A 20,699-nucleotide genomic window follows, 5' to 3' on the forward strand; every position below is an offset into this window, starting at 1 on the left:
CTATTTTGAATCAGGTCTCTCAGTCGCTCGACGCATACAAGCTCCACATGGTGCCTAGAGCCTCAAATTAAAACACGGCATATAAACGAGATTCAAGATCCAGCGCACGGCCGTCCTCCCGAGACCGAGCACTTCCGACACGGGTCTCTGACGTGTCAAGACTCGAAACTCTTTCCATCCGATTAGTCCACTGAAATAGTCGGACAACAATAAGCCGTATGGCGTCAGATCGTTGACTCGGTTTAGGATATGTTTGGGTCATGGGGATCCTCCGATGAGCCGTGTGATTCCGCTATCTACGAAAACATTTCGTGTCCATCGTCATGAACTAACTTTCGCACCGGATAGACCGATGTCGTCTATAAGGCCTGCAATAAGCGATTATCCCACCAAGTACTTCTTATGAACCTCGTTCGATTCGTGCTCACACCTAATGGCATGTTCCATGGCCCTCTATGGGTGTCAGGTGTCTGTACCACCATCAGGCGATTAACCAGTGTTGGTTTTGCTAGTATTTCTCGCTGATCTGATTTGCGACAGAATTGGTTGCCAGTGCCTTGTGTTACCAGGCCCACTGATAGCGTATGCCTCACCTTCTCGACTAAGGCGACTGATTGTTGCGTGGTTCTAGCGGGCGTTATCGTGCTGCTCGAAGCCTTGTAGGTGCCCCTCAACGTGAGATATAGAGTTTCTGGCATCATCTTTGCTGGTAATATCCAGCCCCTTCTCACATTGGCCATCATTCAAGAAGCGGCATATATACGCTTCCATATTCGAGTTTCGTATAGATTGAGGCCCTGTGAATCCGTATAACGTATGGTTAATTCAAGTGGAGATGTGCGGCAAATGAACCGCCTTGCAATCAAACCGGTCCCGGGAAGCATTGCCGTTGAGCGTGAAAGGGATCCAAATAAAAAATACGCCTTCACAAGTGGCGCGACACTTTTCAAAGAGGCACAAAATCCCATGTAAATCAGAGTCAAACTGCCGTGATACAAAGCGAGAACAGACATAGCAAGGCAGAGACCGTCTCTATTTGATACGCCACGAAAGCACTTCGGCTTACTGCCCCCAATCAAACCCCGTAGCTCTAACAAACAACGGCTTGCGCTCAACGGAAAATCATAGACATAGACGGGAGTGACACGTGTCGCGAGGCAGTTCCTTACACTAAAGTAGCACTTGAAGGCTATGTATTCACCGGCGCAGGAAGGTCAGGCTACCTGCATACGCATCATCCAGTGACAGGGAGAGTCTTTGTAGTACGCACCGATAGCTGCAGTAGTAGCACAGGGCAAACCGGAGCCCAATCTGATAACGGCAAGGGCGGCCGGCGACGCCGGGTGAGTTTCGTTCTTATTGGAGTGGCAGCATATGCTGGATCGGGAATCGTCCCACCTAGGGCCTGTCTGGGGTCGTTCGCTTGAGAGTTTGACCACAGTAAGCTGGATTGGAGTGAGAATCTGCGAAGCGGAAATAACCGGCTTTGCAAGAGACCGTACTTATCGTGTATCTGGCCTGTATTTTGTATCTCCACGGAAAAGGCAGACCCGCAGCTCAGTTTCGCCTCCGTCACGGTTTCTCTGTAGGCTTGTATCGTCTGGCCCGGTTCTCGAAGGATTCGAGAAACCCATATACAGACGACTGGTCCAATGGAAAAAGTGGTGGATAGTGGGAACACGGAGTAGCTGTCTCCAGTTTTATTTTTAGCCGATGATCCAGCTTAGGGCCAGGAAATAACGATGGTTGTGTGCTGTGAGTCAATGAGATGCTTTCAATAACCCTTAATAATTGAAACTAACTCACTAACTAGTTAGTGAACCCTGAGTGGGTCACGATTCCGAGGCGAGTGCTTGCCCTTGACATAACGTCATCAGTGCTATATTGTAGTTCAATTCAGGACCATGAGGGCTTTTCGCTGGTGAAAATTGCGATATACTCATTACTATCCTACCAATCGAGTACTGATATGGGGGAGACATCAAAAGACATCACTATTGTGGGTGGAGTTCGCCGGCCTTGTCTGTCTGGGATAAGTTTCGCAATCAAGGAGGGGCAACCGGAATATTACGAGCCTTGACAGCATCTTTGCGATCCATGGAAATATTCTGTCGGTGGAGCGTCTGGAGGTTTTAACTTAGTTGGATATGAGAACCCAGTGGGTGCTTGGAGCGGAGGAGAATATTTCCGTTGAGTCTCTTCGGTGCCCAGTTGTTGGTCAAGATCAGGTTGGACCCGAACACAACCGCATTAGTTGTAGGCAAACGTATCCAAGTAATATGTATGAACAACCCCATGAAAAAATCGGTCTACCAAAAGTGAATGAGACCATTTGTCTCGTGAGTCAATACATATTGCGCTTACGAGACCTCCGAACTTCGAGGCCAGTCGTTCTGAGTCTATTGTTAGTGCTTTTCATTCAGAAGCGGACTCCATGTGCAACTTCCTGCACGGCCTACTCGTTCAGTCTGCTAGGTTTAATTTTCTTAGCTGATGTGCCGACAGCATAGGCTTTGACTGACAGTGCTCGTGATTGCCATGTCGCATTGGAAAACAGAATGCGAGAGTCAAAGTGGGAGTCTGAATGGCAAGCAAGAGCAGTACTTTAGAGTCGTCACTCCCAGAAAAGGAAACAGATTCGATTTCATCGAAGCATTGGGCTCATTGAAGAGTTTATGGTGAGTCAGGAACTAGGTGGGACGCCTGTGGTTTTCTTTTTTCTTTTTTTCTTTTTTTTTTCTTTTTTTTTTCTTTTTCTTTTTTCTTTTTCTTTTTCGTTTTCATTTCTTAAGCGTCTGGTTTCAAGTGATGGTGATCAGGCATCTGCATGCATCCATAATATCACTACAAAGCAATCAGTATCTCATATGAAATGCTCCCCCCTAGAGTCTCTATAGGACCTTGTTGCCGGGGTGGCTGGAATGGTAAAATATGACTCTGTATATAGCACACGAATGCGAAACAGAACAGGAGCGTCTTCATTATTCAGTAGCTATGCAAAGCGAGCCTCTGCAATCCTTGATGCGGTTAACCTCATACACGAAGGCCATGCTGTCCCGCATGTATCTGAAAGGTATATAGAAGTAGCAGTGTGATTTTAGAATTGAACAGCATGGTCATTGAGTGCAAACTGTGAGGTAGCGGCAGTATCAAAGACACAACCGACTCAGTCGACCAAGACCATTTAAATGACCGCAATGATATTTTGATTTTTGATACACTGTCCTTGGTCCCAATATCTGGATTATCGCGATAAATCATTGAGACAACAAATAGTAAAGTACCTAGTAGAAGTTAGCAGTTGGGGCTAAGCCCGTTTAGTAGTAGTCTTCCAAGCCATTGAATTCAGATTTCCGGTCGAACAAGTTCTGTTGGTTAAGAAGTCGTATTGCCACTCCAGTGGGCCGAATCGGCCGATGCCATTAGTAGTAGCCTCAATTTGGGGCCAGGGACCTGGACCAGGGTCTTCTTTAGCACTATGCAAGAATAATTGTTGCCCCAACCCACTTGACCCGGGTACTTTGTACGACACGCAGATTTCCGGGCATATATCCCCATTCATTCGAATCGAGTGTGCCAAGTCAGAATGTCTCAGAACTGATTGGGGTCCGGCCCGGCTAAAAAAAAGTTGCATCGGTAGCCTATGTCACAAGCGATGTTTCAAAGATTCTCCCCAGACGTAGGAGTGTACCCGCTGCTGGTATGCTAAGCGACGGGAATCAGACTTGATGCATCGAGACAGCCAAAAAGAACTATATCCCAATGCGGGGCTGATACGATCAGTGGCTGAGGTTGGGGGAGAGAAGGACGGAGGAGAAAGAGAAAAAGAAACCAAACTATTGACAGTCACGAGGCTTCATAATCGATACTGAATGGAGTTGGCAGTAGAGGGAGGGCCTTTGCCCGTGCGTGCTGCATAGTCAATTGGAAGGACTCATTCGACTATCAGCAAGCCACAACACGTTGTCTGGCTGGTTGGCTGGCTGGCTGATAGGAAGGATTATCCATAGCAGAGCCGGATAGCGGCATTGTTGGGATCAAGACCGAGGCGTTGGCCGAATGACACCATGCAGCATGCGCAGTGCGACCGGGGATTGCAAAGACCGAAGAAGGTTGAAGCATCGAAGACGCATCGAAGGAACAGGCTCGACGAGGCTCAGCTGAGACGGTTTCCACTCTTACAGAAACCAAAGGAGTTGCATCTTACACCCTCTATCGCCAACTACTTGTTGGTATAGCCTTGCCTGCCCCCCAATACCTACAAGGATGGCGGCACAGGATATGCAGCCTCGTTCTACAGATGTCTTGTGGCAGGCGACAGGTTTATTAACTTTAGAGTTTCAGGGAAAAATAAAGAAAAGAGGCCGAAGACGGATTAAGGTACGGCAAGACTCACTATGCCAAAGACAAAATGCTCAAGGTACTTACTGTGGTTACTAATGATGATGCTCTGTGTAATAAATTGTAATACTGCATGTATGGGAGCTCGTAACGAGCAGCAGTATTTTTCATTAAAGTGCGGTAATACCAGCAGCATATGTCATTAACCAGCCACGGAAACCATTACGGCCCATCATGGCAAGACCCCGGTATAGGGGGCGCAACGTTCCACTCAGTTGGGAACGGCTCTCTCGGCCGCCTTCCCTTTGAACTTCAGGACATTGAAGTCAGTTACTTTTGGGTGCCCAGTTTAATTACTGCAGCCGGCCACAGCAGCCGAAAACCTTACCACATTTCCAACGTGATAGATAACATGGATGGCAGGTAACGAGTTGTACTCCGAAGGAAATCAACCATGAATGTTTTGTCAAACGCTCTTCGGGTTCCCTCAGTGCTACTGACAAGTGATAATTTATTCATGAGATGTTGTTCCACAGAAATTGAAGGTTTAGACGAGGTCTCTTAGGGTTTTGGCAGAGGGACGTAAAAGGAGTGGAGGAGTAACTAGGGACCTCTGGTCTGACGATATGGATCGCGCGCGGGCTATGGATGGGATATGCCCTTCCCATGTTAGAAGTAGGGCAACCACCCGAAAGGTTTACAGTAAGGTAACTCACCCATGGTAATAGTAATTCAATACAAACGAGCCATAACTAATACCTGTACGATAAAGAGACCTTGATACAAGGCATACTGTAGCACCGGCAAGGCGGAAACATGATCAGCCCTTGAAATCCCCATTTTACTCTGTGAATCAATGACTGCTCAGTTTTCTTTCTAAAAAGAATGTCCCTCAGAAATCTACAAGTGTATATCTCAGAATCGCCTATAACATTGAGCTCCCTCCTGCGTCTTTGTTTCCCCCTATTTGACCGACTCATTAAAGCTGTTCTGGCGCACGTCTTCGACTAGCCGTCAGTACTATGATGTCATCGTTTCACCCGATTCTTTGCGTAAAATAAGAATTTGACCAGTGACAAATTGTAGCGTATTTACTGTGCTGCTCCCTCATTAGTATTAGTAAGGATCTACGAAGTAATATGTGCACAGATGCTTTGATTTTCAGTCATGGCTCGAAGAGGATTGCATTACATCAACTAGATCCTGCTTTTGGGTGTAAAGGGGAATTTAGGGAGGCTACCAGTCAGTCACTACTCGACATCGTGATGATAACCGCACTACCTTTGTCAATACGGCTGAAAACGGCTACCATACCCTACAGTCTAGTGCGGTAAAACATAAGCATAAGGGGTAGCAAGGGTCACTTCACACTGCATCAGCAGCCTGTGTGATCGTAGCAAGGAGTTCTCGGGTGTAAGATCCTGAGCGAAAGGAAACCGCAATCGAAGGCTTGGAAGCCTGTCAAGAGTGGGTCGCCGTTTGGAAACAGCCCCACGAGGCAGTGATCTTATCCAATCGCAGTGGCTGCTTGGCATCATCCCTGTGAAGTTGGTTGCCCAGTATGATTCTTTCCCCCTAGGCCAGTTGCCGAGTTTGCCTTTCGGACAGAAGCGCAGTCTGCATGGACTAGTTTTTAGTAGGTACTACGTCAAGTTATAGTAGCAGTGTTAACCTACCAAGGTCAGAGTAGGCCGCACGTATTCGAAGGCTCAATTTCGGATATTAGCAATGGTTGTCCGGTACCTACCCCTGTCGCTGCATAAGTACGCAAAGAAGTATGCCTTTCGCAAAGAATCATGTGCAGTGCGACTGCATGAATGTAAGTAATGGCCAATTATGCGCAAGCACGGAAACACTGCTGGCTACAAGCGGGTAACCTTTCTTTTTATCATCGTTTCTTCTTGGAGTGTGGAACCTTCGTTTGGCAAGTAGAGGTGGAGCATCGTACCTTCTCGCAGTGAATAAATCCAGGTAGTATCTAGGAAGTATAATAGTGATTACTGCTAGTGGTTGACAGTCTGGCATGCGATAATGTTCCTTATGAACCAATGATATCTCTATGAGGTCTGCACGTGTGAACACTTGAGCACTCACCCCACCTTCAACCGCATTTAGCACCCGACTTGCAGTACCTACTCAATAAAATTAGGTTAAAGCGCTGGACATGGAATTTGTAGTAATACGGGATCAGCACTAGTCAGCATGCTGTTCTATCTGGCTAATAATGGGAGATAGTTAGCTTCCTAGGCAATACCCTGCATTCGTACCCATTTCCTCTATCTCCTATCTCCTACAAACAGAAACAAGGAATGAATCTTGGGTAGCACGGAACTGAAAAAATTCTACTTCACTAGCATGAGGGTATATGTGACTGCTATGATATGTGCGTGGGCAGTCAAACAGTCCAGAGTAGTCACTAAGCATACATTTGAAGTAATACATAGCCCATTTTCATGACTCTGGCAGCTGTCAACTAACTTGACTAATCCACTCCCCTCCTTCACCGGCTTCCGTTCAATGCGTCATTTTTCGCGCCATGGACTAATACATCCCCCGCTATGGATCGTCAAGTTGATAGACACCGCCAGCTTGATTGGATTCCATGTTTCAGCCATAGGCGGTGGTGATTGCCTGATCCATAGGCATCTAGTTCAGAAGGAAACCCAGGGAAGAGGAGGCGGTCAGAATCATCAATGCACGCGAGACGGCGATAACCTAAAGCATGGGTCATCCTTCAGCTTCCCCTCTTTCTGATCAGCAGCATCGGCGTCTGCAAACGGGAGGGTCTGGGATTTCAATACAGCCCACTAACTGCCTATTGTATGTGCATGCATACAGAATGCACCATGATGGTATGAATATCTTCCAAGCACGCACTGCAGTTACTCAGCTACCTAATCAGACGCTACATTGAGAACGTTGCAATTTCCCCTTATCAAGAAAGTTCAGCGCTCTTTCGCAGATATCTTTGCATGAATGGGGTAGCCTATGAACTTTGCTGATTATCAAGGGCGCATACCACCTTGCGTCGTCAGCTGGGAACCATTCGTTCGAAACCGATTAGGTGTCCCGTGATCACAAAGGAATATTTCCGCCACAGCCGCGATACCAATCTAGGACGGATCGGTCGGAGCAAGATCGGGGTTTGATATCGTGGCTCTCAAGATGATTACCTGCTCGAAACCTACGCCCTCCTCCGGTAGGAGTCAAGAGCGTTGATACCCTGCCAAAGCACATGGTCATTTGCATCACCGGCGCCTCCATCATTGGAGGGATAAATTTCCTAGTTCAGGAAAGGCTAGGTAATCCGCGGACGGCCCGGTCGATATACGCTTGTGGTTGCAAGGTAGCTCATGATAGTCTATTTGATAGTGATAGATGTGAATAAACCCTCATCTGCTTCATTATCGGCAGTAAATGCCCAGGCCGTGAGACTGAACCTCCATGCTGAGTATTATCCTGGCAGATGTACATCCCTAGAACATATGACAATGCCACTTGCTAGCATCGACTCGGCCGTATAACGGCTCTACTGATGACATGTAGATGATGCTTTGTGGCCGATCCGGAATGTTCTGAGACGAGCGGAGAAATGCTTTTTTAGGTTCAAGACGCGGTGGTCAGAACGCGAGTTCCCATTCAGTGGCAGGGCCACAGAAAGACGGAGTGTAAGAAACCTGAATTGGCTGATAGTTAGTTGATAGGACGACGATAGCAGCATCGCCAACTCAGCAAAATGGCTCAGCTTCGTGCGGGGTTGGGAAAACGCCCCGCAGCTTACTATTGACGGTTGCCTTCCATCAAGAATGAGCAAACGGGCTACTGCGTAATTGGCAGTTTCATCACCACCGATTATCCTGGCCAAGAATATTAAGCAGTCCATTAACATGTAGGGACAGCCATGCAGTGTCCGGTCAATACCTTGGTCGGTAGGTGGTACATAGTGCTTGTAGTTTGATCTGCTAGTGTCTGTTTAAGAGTCTACTACGTACTTCGCTTAAGTCATGGAAATTGGAGCGACCGGAGCTAGAGCCACGGAAAAACCAGATCTATGGTGTCATAGGGCAGACAGATACTGGAGAAAGAACTGAAATGGATTCGAAAGTAAGATCCACATTGGGTGAATTCTGTTTGGATGAACCTGTGATATTACTACTTCCTTTCACGGCCGTTACCATAAGCTGCCTATCGTTCTTTGTTGTCTCTATTCGCTCGAGAGGATTAGAGAGGCTCTTTGACCGCTTCTTCATACTTCCTCCTGCTGCCGCCGCCTTGGTACTACCTTGGGTATCAAGGTGTCGTAGTCCAAAAGCGTTTGCCATGAGGAATTCCAAGCATTGCTCTGGGTGGTGCATGAGCGCGCTACCAATGGCCAATGGCTTTTAGAGAGCTTGGCGAATGTGCTGAAGAGTTTCGCCCAAAATACTACCACATGCACCACGGGCTCGAAAGCCTCCATGAGTATGGAGCAGACTGTGAAGAACTGAGAAATACGGGATTCTATTTGTGCCGATTCGTAACCCTGTCAGGTTACATGGAAGCAACATTGATACCTTTCAATCTCTTACCGTGGGATGGGATGAGGAGTGGCAGTTTCTGGGCAACTTCATCCATCCCGTGCTGCGTTTCCACTTTCCGGCCCCTTCCCCCTTTCCGCACCGCCCCGACTGGTTTCACTGCCACTCTTTGCCTCAGCCTCAGCTTTGCAAACACGCGTGTAATATTACTACGACGGTACTAGCCGCGTTTCTCCCCCGCGTTGAGATGAAGACAGGGCTGGGATGACTCAATCGAAAATCTCTTGCTGTTTAAATTAATTTACCAACAGATTACCGCCCCTCCCCCCTCTCTCTATTGCGCCTGCATTCTTGTACCAACTACGAACCTAGAAATGCGAGTGAACCACTCGCAAGCTCCACAGTAATGTCGAGTAAGGATAAAGCGGCACCAGCAATCATTTTGCACAACTCCCTTATCTTCCTTTTCTCCGTTATTTTCTTTTTTTTTTAATCCAATTTTACCCACCCTCTCCCCCTTTCCTGGCGACACTTAAGAGGGGAAGAAACATGATTGCATCTCAAGGGAAATTAAAGGGCACTATGACGAAACGGGACAAGACAACTATTGCCAGCAAAAAATAGTATTTAAGTTTTAGGCGGTCTGCACATCCCTAGTCGGAACGCATCAGGTGACAATCCCCCGATTGTCGGAAGAGCCCAATTCTTTTCACGGTCGTACATGCAACTAGCGTCCTGGGGAAGGGGGCCTTTGCTATTGCATGCAGTCTCTACAATAGTCCAGTCGTATTCTTTGGCTTTTTGGAGAAAAGTCGGGCGACAGGGATAAGGCAGGTTGGCATCAAAACCCAGAAACGGGAAACGAAGGGAGACCCCAGCGGGCGGGAATCCAAGATCCACATATCTCCCCATAGGGACCGTCGTGCCGGTGCCTCAAGAAGGATCTGTAACATCAATAATGGTGATAACACGGTAATAGTGTTTGCGGATCGACAGTCAGGCATGCTTCGGATTCTCCTGCTCCCGCGTAGTGATGGCAGATACGTGGATAACTCCGTACTCCGTACCGAGTATCCGTGTATGCAGGACGGATTATCCGTGGGGAAGCTAACCTTCTTGCCTTGAGAAAGAGCTCGTTACAACAACTACTGTTAACCATGGGGGTGAAATTGAGGAGGGGATTGATTGTACCCACCGACTTTCCATAGCAATTGATGTTCTCTGTTCGCCTTCCCCTTTTTTCTTCCCTTTTTCTGCCTGGCCTAACTAACGATTTCCCCCAATCCGCCCACCTCCCGAAAAAGGTGAAACAACATACCTATCAGCTTGTCTGCTCCCCCACGATTGACAGTGATACCATCGACAAGGAGATGATCATCCAATAGATCATGTCCGTTCACTGTGCCACTGCCTACAGATTTCCAGGAGGAGGATTTCCTGTAGGAAGTGGAGCGAACAGCTTCTGGGCATCTTACCAATTGCGAGGAAGAGCAAAATCCTCGTGATCAAATACTATATGGAGTCCTCCGTAGCCAATTTATCGAATTAGATGCTATGCTGCCCAGATAGTTAAGGACGTGGATAGATAAATGTAGGGAGGTCGAACGTCGGGAGAACCGGAAAGGGAAAGGCTAACAGAAAAAGGGTATTGGGATAAATTAGAAAAAATAAAGGCTAGGGAAAGATGGGAAAAGAAAGGTTAGCAGCTATTTCCCATTGATTCCCTGAATGCCAATCAGCCTTCGTAGAAGGACGGAAGAAAGGACAGAGGGTAGATTGGAGGAGCCTCATAGGATCTCATGATCGCGGCTAGTCTCATAATCGCTTGGGCTGCCGTTGCTATGCTTCGTGGACAGCTCACCCGTTAACAGACTTTGTTCTTGGAGCAGGTGCCCAGCAATGACGGCCCAGTTTGATTAGACTACCTTATTGGCATACCTGAACTAAAGGTTAATAATACTATCTATCCCTTTCCTAGTCCTTAGCCAACAGTATATAGGACTTGGAATTTCTTCCTTTTGTCTACTTCGTTGCTGTTATCGCCAGATAGTACTCCTGGGTCTGCTTGACAGAGAATTTTTCCTTTTCCCTTGACAAGACGTCGCGCATTTTTCAAAGGGGCTAGAAGAATATCAAGAACGCAACAAAAAAACGCCTCTGTTATCATCACTGCCGTCCACCACCATCATCATTATCCTGATCTTATATCATCATTACCTGAGCGTTTCTATTGGTACCAAAGAATTGGTGCCCGCGTTTTTTTCACACCTTCCTAAGACATCCAGGACTTGGCTTCCCAGATTACTTTCGCGGTGCGGGTCCCGCAGGTAGGCTAGAAGAGGAAAGAAAAAGAACAGTGTTCTCTACTACTCCGTATCCGAATACCGATTACCATCTTTGGGCTTGGTCTGACGTGGGGTGGGAAACGGTTCTAACCTGATTACATGACGAGGGGCAGACGCGTGGGTGTTTGTAACCGGAAATTCCCAGTTGACAATACGAAAATACGTACCTTACCAAACCACAGGTACGGAGTACGTCAGTAAGTACCCACTCCAGCTTTCTTTCAATTGAAACATCCATCGGTTTCTTCGAAATCGACTTCCAAAATCCTTCCCTCCGAACTTCTCCCTTGTCTGTCTTGTACGACACCGCATTCGCCTGGATGGGAGACTCTTAAGAGGGCGAACACCAAGACTTCCCCCCTCTCCCCAGCATTTTGTTGACACTCTTTACTCCAGACATTTTCGCTCCCTCGACTTCCGCAAGTGGGGATCCCAATTTCTCTCTCGGACGAAGGATAACGCTGGCACTGTTTCCTCCGTCGCATGATCAACTCTCTTACTCACACATCCTGGCGCCTTTCGCTGCAGGTCCTCTACTACACTCCACGTAACCGTGCAGCAAACTGGAAAAGCTACATATCGGACCACACTAGACAATCGCGACCCTCACGATTACTCTTGTCGGTCCAATCTCCGATTGCTCAAATTATCACCCTTCCCCTTTGGACCACCTGCATCACTGCGTTGGCAGGCAATCCTGCATTTCCTCTCCCGATCCTCGTCGCCGATTTTCCCTTCTTGCGCAGCCTTCCTCTAGTCTCCGGCCGGCGAGTGACGCCAATCGACGCGAAGCCGATTCTCCCTGTTCAATTCCAACAATAATTATTTTTTTTTTACCTTTACACCCACGCACACACATACACACACACCTTTTGGCGTCTGTAGAAGCTACGTTCGGAGGGGCTCTGCTGACAGCTAAGCACATGCGCGGCGCACACGGCTATTGACTTGCATTATTTCGCTCACCAATTTCTGTTCCCATTACCTTTCAATACTCGCCTTGGAGGGTCCCTCGGTCCTCCTGCCTCGCACAGGAAAAGAACCTCAACCCGCCGGCACCAACCACGGCCAATTGGTTCGAGCTCCACACGTCCTCGCATATTTGCTGCAGAGGGACAGCTTTCCCCGCGTACTAGGAGATCCGCCAACTGAGGAGGGGTAAAATTAGGGCACCAAAATAGGATACAACGCGGGCAAATCAGATCATATCAGGAAAACCTGACGAAAATCAGTTCCGGAAAAAAAATAATCGGAGACCAAGGCTGAGGGTGCCAAGTCATTCATCGTTTTTTTGGCTTTACTTGGGTTGACGACAAAACAAGCGATCAAAGAGCCTTCCCCCCCACCCGCGCAGTGCCATTGTTACACGAAGCCAGTGTCTGTCTCAATTGTTATCAGGAACCCGGATCCCGTACTCTCGCGAGCGCTCTCCGGCAGGGCTCTCCGCATTGCATCAGAGGCAGGCCAAGATGCAGATATCAAAGACAGAGCAATCCCGCTAAGCAAGTGGCTTTTGCATCGCTCAGCCAGACACGTTCCCCTTTTTGGCTCGTATTGCATTCTTGCTATAGGCCGCCATATCAGGGTCAACACAGCCGCCTAGTTACTGCACGTCGCTGTTCATTCGTCCCCTGAAGAGTCCAGGTGACTCCAGCTTTGGCACGGTTCACGACAGGTCTACAGTCTCACGTTTTGCAGCCGGGTGCTACGTCTGGCAGGTATCCGCAATGGCTTACGCCGCCGCTTCGTCGCCTTCAACCTTCAATGGCGACACCCAAGCAAGTTTAAAAGTCACTGGCTCACTCCCGAAACCTCCAAAACTACATAATGTCAACACATCTGTTCCCCCCGCCCCCAATCCCTCCTCCGCTCCGCCCTGTGCCTCCTTATACTCATATACACCTAACTCTTTACGTCCTTCGCATACCTTCTCCAATGCTTCGAGCCCTTCAGGCACCCCTCTGCAATCAGCTACTGACGCGCTCCGTGGTCGAATTCCCTCGTTCCCTCTGATCCCCCCAGCCCATCTAGAGCTTGGAGATTCAATTATGGCTGTTCCCGGGAATGCTAGTGCTTCCGGCTCGGGAGATGCGGCAACCCAAACGACAAACAAAGGCCCGGGGTTGATGCGCAGAATCTCTCGAGGGGCAGCCAACAAGCTCACTCGGAGGCGGCAATCCGCGACGCAGAATGATAAACGGGACCGTAGCTCCGGTCCCGTTATTATGCGCAGACGTAGTGACAGCAAGACTGGACAAAATAGCTGGGAAAGTGCGCTTGAGTCCAGTAATGAAGAAGACAGCAACGATGCTCTGGACTCTCTGGGAGTCTGGTGTGGCTCCGAGGCTTCTAGCTTGCAGAATGAGAGTTTCATTCCTCCTACTCGCATCGTTAGTGCAGTCGCACCGAAGCTTGATGCGATGATCCAGCGTGGCACAGTCCTGACAAAAGTCACCAAGAAACGACGGAAGCAAGTGCGCTTCTTTTTTGACATCGACGCTGGGAAAGTTTACTGGGATATTTCGAACCCGACGAAACGGTTCTATATAGATGACATCAAGGAGGTCCGAATGGGTGTCGATGCTCGCAATTATCGTGAGGAACATCAGGTCTCACAGGATCTTGAAAGCAAATGGTTCACAATTGTCATCGCCGATGCAGAACGACTGAAGGGACGGGCTGTCAAGACTCTGCACCTGATTGCGCCTAGTGATTATACCTTTGAAATCTTTACGACAACCCTCGAACATATTTCACGCTATAGGATTGGTCTTATGGCTGGCCTAGCTGGTTCTGGCCAGAGCGAAGCGGTCTTGAAAGCCCACTGGCAGCGTGAGATGTCCAGACTATATCCAAAGGGTTTAAAGCCCGACGAACTCGAGAGCCTGGATTTTGAGGCGGTTGAGAGTGTATGCCGCAGCTTGCACATCAACTGCTCCAAAAATATGCTCCGTGCTCAATTTTCCAAGGCGGACAATAACAACAAGGGCAAATTATTTTTTTCCGAGTTCAGTGACTTTGTTGCTCGTTTGAAGGAGCGGAAAGATGTCAAAGCTATCTTCAAAGAGCGCGCTGTCAGTTTTGAAGGCTTTACTTTGGAAGAATTCCTGGCATTTCTTCGTGATGTGCAGAATGAAGATGTCGAGTCTGACCGAAGCTACTGGGTGTCTATCTTTGATCGGCTTGTGCGCAAATCGAGACCCCGTGCACCCAGTCTCCCAGAGCACTCGGACGGACGACCTACTGGGGTTCCGCGCCTGGGCCTTGATGCCTTCACCTCGTTTCTATCATCTTCTTGGAATGGGGTCTACGCCTCCCACGCCCCCCAGTCCAGGTTTGATCGCCCATTAAACGAATACTTCATCTCCAGCTCTCACAATACGTATCTCCTAGGTCGCCAGGTTGCCGGTGCATCCAGCACTGAGGCATACATCAGCGCTCTGTCCCAAGGGTGTCGTTGTGTGGAAATCGACTGCTGGGACGGAGCTGATGGCCGACCCATTGTCTCTCACGGAAGGACCATGACCACCAGCGTCCTGTTCGCCGATTGCATTACTGTCATCAACCGATACGCATTCATCAGCACAGACTTCCCCCTGATCCTCTCTCTCGAAGTTCACTGCAATCCCGAGCAACAACTAGCCATGGTGAAAATCATGAAGGAGACCTTTAAAGACCAACTAGTCTTGGAGCCTCTTCTTACAAACACCTTCGTCCTTCCATCGCCCGAGGAATTGAAGCGTCGCATCCTTGTGAAAGTGAAAACTTGCGATGAAACAGAGGGTGGTATGCGACAAGAATCGTCGGGTTCGTTGATTAGTGTCGGTCGAAAGCGCAGCTCAAGCTCCCCATTTATGCAACCTACGGTGCCCGAGTACCCTCCGGTTTCCAACTTTGTTCCTCTTACTGGGTCTTCCACGGCTGGCCAGGATAGTGTTGATACTTTCCTTTCCCAGGACAGACGATCATTCACGACCACCAGCTTAAGCAGCGCCACGGAAGACAGTGATGGCGCATTGACGTCCATGAAAAGGGAACGGAAACGACGCCAGAAGAGCAAGATCACCAAGCCATTATCAGACTTGGGAGTATATACTCGGGGCTACAAATGGCATAGCTTCACGTCCGCGGAAAGCCAGCGGTATAACCACGTGTATTCGTTCGCAGAGCGTTCCTTCGAGAGTATCTGCCGTGATTCAGATAGCAAAGCGGTCTTCGAGAAGCACAACCGAAAGTATTTGACAAGGGTCTATCCGTCTGGCTTCCGTCTGAGGTCCTCTAACTTCGATCCCCTCAAATTCTGGCGTCGCGGAGTGCAGATGGCCGCTTTGAACTGGCAAACCTACGATGTTGGAATGCAGTTGAACCAGGCCATGTTCGCTGCCGGAACTGATCGCACGGGCTACGTACTCAAGCCCGAGTCTCTTCGCACAGTGACTCCTGGCGAAGATAGATGGAAGAGTACGGGGCGGAAGCGCGTTAATTTTACCATCGAAGTCATCTCTGCCCAGCAACTACCGCGGCCTCGCAGCCTTGGACCGGACGATAATATCAACCCTTACGTAGAGGTTGAGATATTCAGTGCCGATGATCGAGGCCAGAGTTTTGTAATTGGGGAAGGTGGTCTAAACGCTTCGGCGCGAAATGGCGTGTCAGGTATTGGCTATCCGCACCGTCGGCGCACAAAAATCGAGCAGAGCAATGGTTATAGCCCTATCTTCAATGATTGCTTCAAGTTTGCGCTGGAAACGAAGTATCCGGACCTCGTGTTTGTCCGCTGGACGGTCTGGAGCTCGCTGGATGGCCGCAGTGCAGGGAACAACAGCAGTGTTCAGTTGGCTACCTTTACTGCCAAACTCACCAGCCTTTCTCAAGGCTACCGCTATCTGCCCTTGTATGATGCAGGCGGCGACCAATATCTCTTTTCAACCCTGTTTTGCAAGATTACCAAAGATGGTATCACCCCCGCCTCCATTGAACGACTCGATACTGAGGAACTCCGCGCTGAGCGATTGGGTATTCTCCGTCAAATCGGTCAAACCGTGTTCAAGCGCTCGTCATCCGCTGAGCGGGAGAAGGAGTCTTTCTCCGATAAGGGTAGTGAGATACCGATTAGCTCAGAGGACAACCATTCTCCTACATCCCCGACATTGACGCCGACAGTGTCAGCGGCATCTACGTCTTCGCTGCCTCCTTAGCATCCATCCAAGGGGACTTGAGCACAGTGTTAAGTCATTTCCACTCCTTCTACTCTCCGCTGTACCCCCTGGGTTCATCTACATCTCCTTTCATTATCACGCTGTGATATTCTGTTTCCATTCATGTGCAAGTATGGGATTGGCGTTCTGTCAGCTTTGGCTGCATCTGTTTGCTTTTTTTTAATCCTTTCCTGATGTCTTATGGGAGCCTGAGGCGCATTACGGTCGCAAAACGGAAGCCACAGGCGGGCTCACATGGAAAGCATGACCTCACATCTTCGAATTTTACCTTTTGTTATCTGCCTGGGGCGACGCATGGACGATTCCAAAGTCCCGAGAAGCCGAGTTCACGGTGTTATTTACTAGTGTTCTAGCTCTTGTGTGTGTGCGTGTCTGTATGTCTGTGTTGGCACTGGAGTGCCTTGATTTATCCGCGATACCCTTTTAATTTGGACGTTTTTTTGTGTTGCTCTTATGCGTTGCATGGCTGTGTGAATATCATTGCAGACCCGTTTTCCATTCTCGCTACTGTTTTGTTTGCATGTCCGTTTAACTCAGCATCTGTCTCGGGGTTTTTCTTTGGGTCCGATGTGCCTTTTAAGATATCAATTGTCGTTGCATCGGGGTCGCATATTCAGGAAAGAGGGAGTCACCGAGGAAACGTTTGCATCATTCGGCATCACTGGCGGGGGATCAATGCATTATGAAGCGAGGTTTAAGGCCTCTTGAGGAAGCTGGCGGTCATGGTTTGGTCTACTGTCGCTAGAGTATCCGGAAGAGATCCTAGCCCATGACAGGTCTGTTGTTTACATTTTGTACTTCTGTGTGTTAATATGAAATTGCGGCTGGGACGCTTTGCTTCGATTCCGGGCCTTTACCCAAGCTTGGCTTATATCTCTTCCAAAAATTCCTTCTCGTAGTTGAACAATAGAGGCGTCATGGTTTCAGGGCTGATATGACCTCTAACTGCCAGTCATGCCATATACTTATCTATCCTTCATCTCCAGTCTCCCACATAGGTACTCGGCCAACCTGCCCCAATGTGGGCCACCCGCCTCCCACCGCCCGCGGTAAAGGCAACGTGACGACTTCCGCCTCCGCGGACGGCCATCCCAAGCCTAACTATACTCCCCCAAATCATTCATTCTCTTTAATTTTACCCTCCTCAATTTCTCCGTCTAACCATCGCAATGGATCCTTTCTCTGCTGAGGGTGGTGCGTTTTGTCCATTGAGCGATCACAAATACACGATCTCCCCCATGACCCCAAGCACTAACTAACTTGCCTCATATTTCCCCCCATAACAGAGCTGATCAACATCCACAATGCCTTTCACCAAGGCCAATACCAAGCCGTAATCGAATTCGACACCTCCGCTCTATCCCCCGAGAACCAACTCCCCGCCCGTGTCCTCCAGCTTCGCGCCAAGATCGCCATAGGCCAAACAGACGAAGTTCTCGCCGATGTCGAAGGCGAGGAAGAGACCCCCGATCTAGCGGCCGTGAAAGCGCTGGCTCAGCAGTCGACCGGAGATGCTGAATCGGCATTGAAGCTGGCTCAGGACCTCGCAGAGAATTACCCCGACAATGCTACTGTACAGGTTCTGTGCGGCACGTTGCTGCAGGCTCAGGGACAAAGTGAGGATGCGTTGGCTTTGTTGACCAAGCATCAGGGGAACCTCGAGGCGTGAGTTTCAGCCTTCAGCCCCGACATGTGCACTTGTCTGGATGATGGATGGAAGTGGGGAAAGCTAATGGACGATGATTTAGTGTCGCCTTGATCGTTCAGATTCATCTTCAGCAGAACCGCTCTGATCTCGCCTTGAAGGAGGTTCAGGCTGCGAAGCGCTGGGCGCAGGATTCCCTTTTGGTTAACTTGGCTGAGTCGTGGGTTGGAATGAGAGTTGTATGTGGTTTACCCGGATGCAGCGCATGCTGCTATCTGCTCTAATCTTTGTTGTTTGAGGTTGAGCGATGAAAACTAATTTGCTTTGTGCTTCGGCTTTTAGGGCGGCGAGAAATACCAGGCTGCATTCTACGTCTACGAGGAATTGGCTTCTGCTCCTAGCACCTCCGCGCCCCTCTCTATCGTCGGTCAAGCCGTGGCTGAACTCCATCTCGGTCGGTTGCCTGAGGCTGAGGCTGCTTTGACTGCGGCTCTGCAGCAGTACCCCGACGAGGCGGAATTGATTGCTAATTCTGTTGTGCTGAACGTCTTGGCTGGCAAGCCTTCGGAGGAGTTGGAGCAGTACGTTCATTCCCCATAACCTTGGTCGTTGATCCTTAGACGAACGTGTAGCTAACGCATGCGTTGCACTTACTATAGGCGCCTCGAACAGATCAACCCCACGCATCCCCTGCTGTCCGACCTTCAAGCAAAGAGTGAATTGTTCGATACCGCGGCTGCGAAATACGCTCCCAGAGTGTCGGCTTAATCTAGGATATCCGTTGCTTACTTGTGTGCTACTTGCATTGTTTATTGTTTCTTATCTCCATCTTGTACCCCCTCTTCTTGCTGCCTGGGCGTGATATTGTTTCCGATTATGAATTGATACGACGGCGTAGCTATGTGTAATCTAGTTATTGTCCAGCGAATGCTTCCTTCCTTATCCTACCTTACCTGTCTAGTCTGTACTTGGCCTTTTCCCATGCATTGTCATATAATTGGGGAAACTAGATTTACATGCTGATACAATCTGATCACGTGTATATCATGTGGTGCAATGTCGCCTATTTGTGCCAGGGATCATAGACTTATTACCTGAAACACCACAGTGAAAACGACCGAAAGCAGGAGAGGGGAACTGGCTAGCAATGGGACACTTCAATCCCCATCGTACAAGTAACGGTGTATCACCTACCAGACAACTGACACTACTAATCGACTCTACAGTCGAGCACCTAGCCAGCTAACGACCGCCTGAGTCTGCTGAGTATCGAACCCGACTACATCTGCAGCATAGACAGCCGAGTCATGGGTTTCATCCTGTCCCACAACGTAAACAGTATTGGGTACGACTTTCTGTTTATAGCGATAAAATATCAGCTGTGCACTATAACTTGTGATGCGGGAAGGAAATGAAGCCGGAACTGCGATAGGTGCAAACGGAATGTGGAAACAGCCAATAGGGGAACGAGATTTGACGAACGAACCTTGAACCTCTCCACAAACTCATCAATAGAAGAGAGCAGAATCTCATCTCTTCCAGCGGTCATCAAGATATCTTTTGCTTGTATTCCCTCCCACCAATCCATGGGGGCTCTAGCGGGTTCACTCCAGGGATCGCCCTCTTTACCCAAAAGGTACTGATTAGACCAACGGTGGAGAATCTCTTCGGAGAGGGCATCCTTGTATGCGTTTTCCTGGACACTAGGGCCGTCCAACCTGTAACTGACCCACGGCGCGCAGCCAATTGCACCTGCCAACGGCTGGGAGATCTTGAGAGGCTCGATCTCTGGGTGTGGATGGGTGAGGTGCAAGAGCACAGCGAGAGAGAGATTCCCACCAGCGGAATCACCACCCAAGAAGATGTTAGCTGGGGAACGGCCTGTCTCGGTGAGGATGTAACGGAGAGCCTCGACCGATTGACGGAGTTGGACCGGATAGACAGCGTGCGGGGTAGTAGTGTAGGTGAGGAAGAAGATCGCAAGGTTGTCATGGCCAGCTTCGTTCAGGCGGTTGAGCATATGTGCTAGTAGCTGGTAATGTTGTGGGCGAGCAAAGAGAAAGAACCCGCCTCCTAAGTGGCCGATTTAGTACGGGTACAACTGGAGAATGACCTTGGATTTAGGAATAAAAAGAGAAGACGCCAGTCACTCACCGTGGTAATAGACGAGGACATTTTTGGCATTTATGTTGCCAATCCAGTGGCCTTTGGCGCCGTGATTGAGAGGCACAGTCTGCGGCTGGAGACCTCGGCTGGCCATGAACTGTCTGTATGCTTCCTCGGTGGGAGTATCCCGGAGCCTAAGATGGCAGTTAGCAGGCAGTTCCCGGCCGTAGGGGGTATTAAAACGCACTGCAATTGTCTGGGGTTGAAGGTGACACAAAGTTTGCGCGTCACGGCGTTGAGCACATGGACGTTGTACTGCTTGGCGCCATTCTTGCCTCGAAAGACAGCTGTAACGGAGACAGAAAGGAAGGTCTTAATGACAATTAGACTGTTCCATGCCTCCTGCACCTTCTGCCAGATGGTTAGAGGTTGGTTCCAGGACGACATGGTGCGAAAAGGTGGTATGGGAGAGGAGAGGATGTGGAGAGGACTTGAAGGTTGAAGTAATGGGGGTTGATACCCCCGC

At 49.2% G+C, this 20,699-nt stretch overlaps 4 protein-coding genes across 4 annotated transcripts; 2 read left to right on the forward strand and 2 right to left on the reverse strand.

The window, feature by feature from the left end:
* Positions 1 to 8,496: 8,496 nt before the first annotated feature.
* BO88DRAFT_408605 (uncharacterized protein) lies at positions 8,497 to 8,894 on the reverse strand. The gene has a single exon (XM_025707746.1). The coding sequence runs from the start codon at positions 8,798 to 8,800 to the stop codon at positions 8,588 to 8,590; it is 213 nt and encodes a 70-aa protein (XP_025557972.1). The 5' UTR covers positions 8,801 to 8,894; the 3' UTR covers positions 8,497 to 8,587.
* Positions 8,895 to 12,445: 3,551 nt separating this feature from the next.
* Positions 12,446 to 16,498, forward strand: BO88DRAFT_183937 (putative 1-phosphatidylinositol-4,5-bisphosphate phosphodiesterase Plc1). Its single transcript, XM_025701768.1, has one exon. It carries the CDS (start codon positions 12,931 to 12,933, stop codon positions 16,399 to 16,401), a length of 3,471 nt encoding a protein of 1,156 aa, XP_025557973.1. The 5' UTR covers positions 12,446 to 12,930; the 3' UTR covers positions 16,402 to 16,498.
* Positions 16,499 to 17,591: 1,093 nt separating this feature from the next.
* BO88DRAFT_447150 (putative Coatomer subunit epsilon) lies at positions 17,592 to 19,208 on the forward strand (the record flags this gene model as incomplete). The annotated part of the gene is made up of 5 exons (XM_025710340.1): positions 17,592 to 17,616; positions 17,709 to 18,087; positions 18,171 to 18,306; positions 18,410 to 18,648; positions 18,727 to 19,208. 5 exons carry the CDS (start codon positions 17,592 to 17,594, stop codon positions 18,833 to 18,835), a joined length of 888 nt encoding a protein of 295 aa, XP_025557974.1. The 3' UTR covers positions 18,836 to 19,208.
* BO88DRAFT_408610 (putative 6-hexanolactone hydrolase) lies at positions 19,049 to 20,633 on the reverse strand. The gene is made up of 4 exons (XM_025707747.1): positions 20,421 to 20,633; positions 20,222 to 20,367; positions 19,554 to 20,140; positions 19,049 to 19,422 (listed from the first exon to the last, which is right to left on the reverse strand). Exons 1-4 carry the CDS (start codon positions 20,618 to 20,620, stop codon positions 19,288 to 19,290), a joined length of 1,068 nt encoding a protein of 355 aa, XP_025557975.1. The 5' UTR covers positions 20,621 to 20,633; the 3' UTR covers positions 19,049 to 19,287.
* Between the last annotated feature and the right edge of the window lie 66 nt (positions 20,634 to 20,699).

This window comes from Aspergillus vadensis (genome assembly GCF_003184925.1).
Source record: "Aspergillus vadensis CBS 113365 unplaced genomic scaffold BO88scaffold_32, whole genome shotgun sequence".
Lineage (NCBI taxonomy): Eukaryota > Fungi > Ascomycota > Eurotiomycetes > Eurotiales > Aspergillaceae > Aspergillus > Aspergillus vadensis.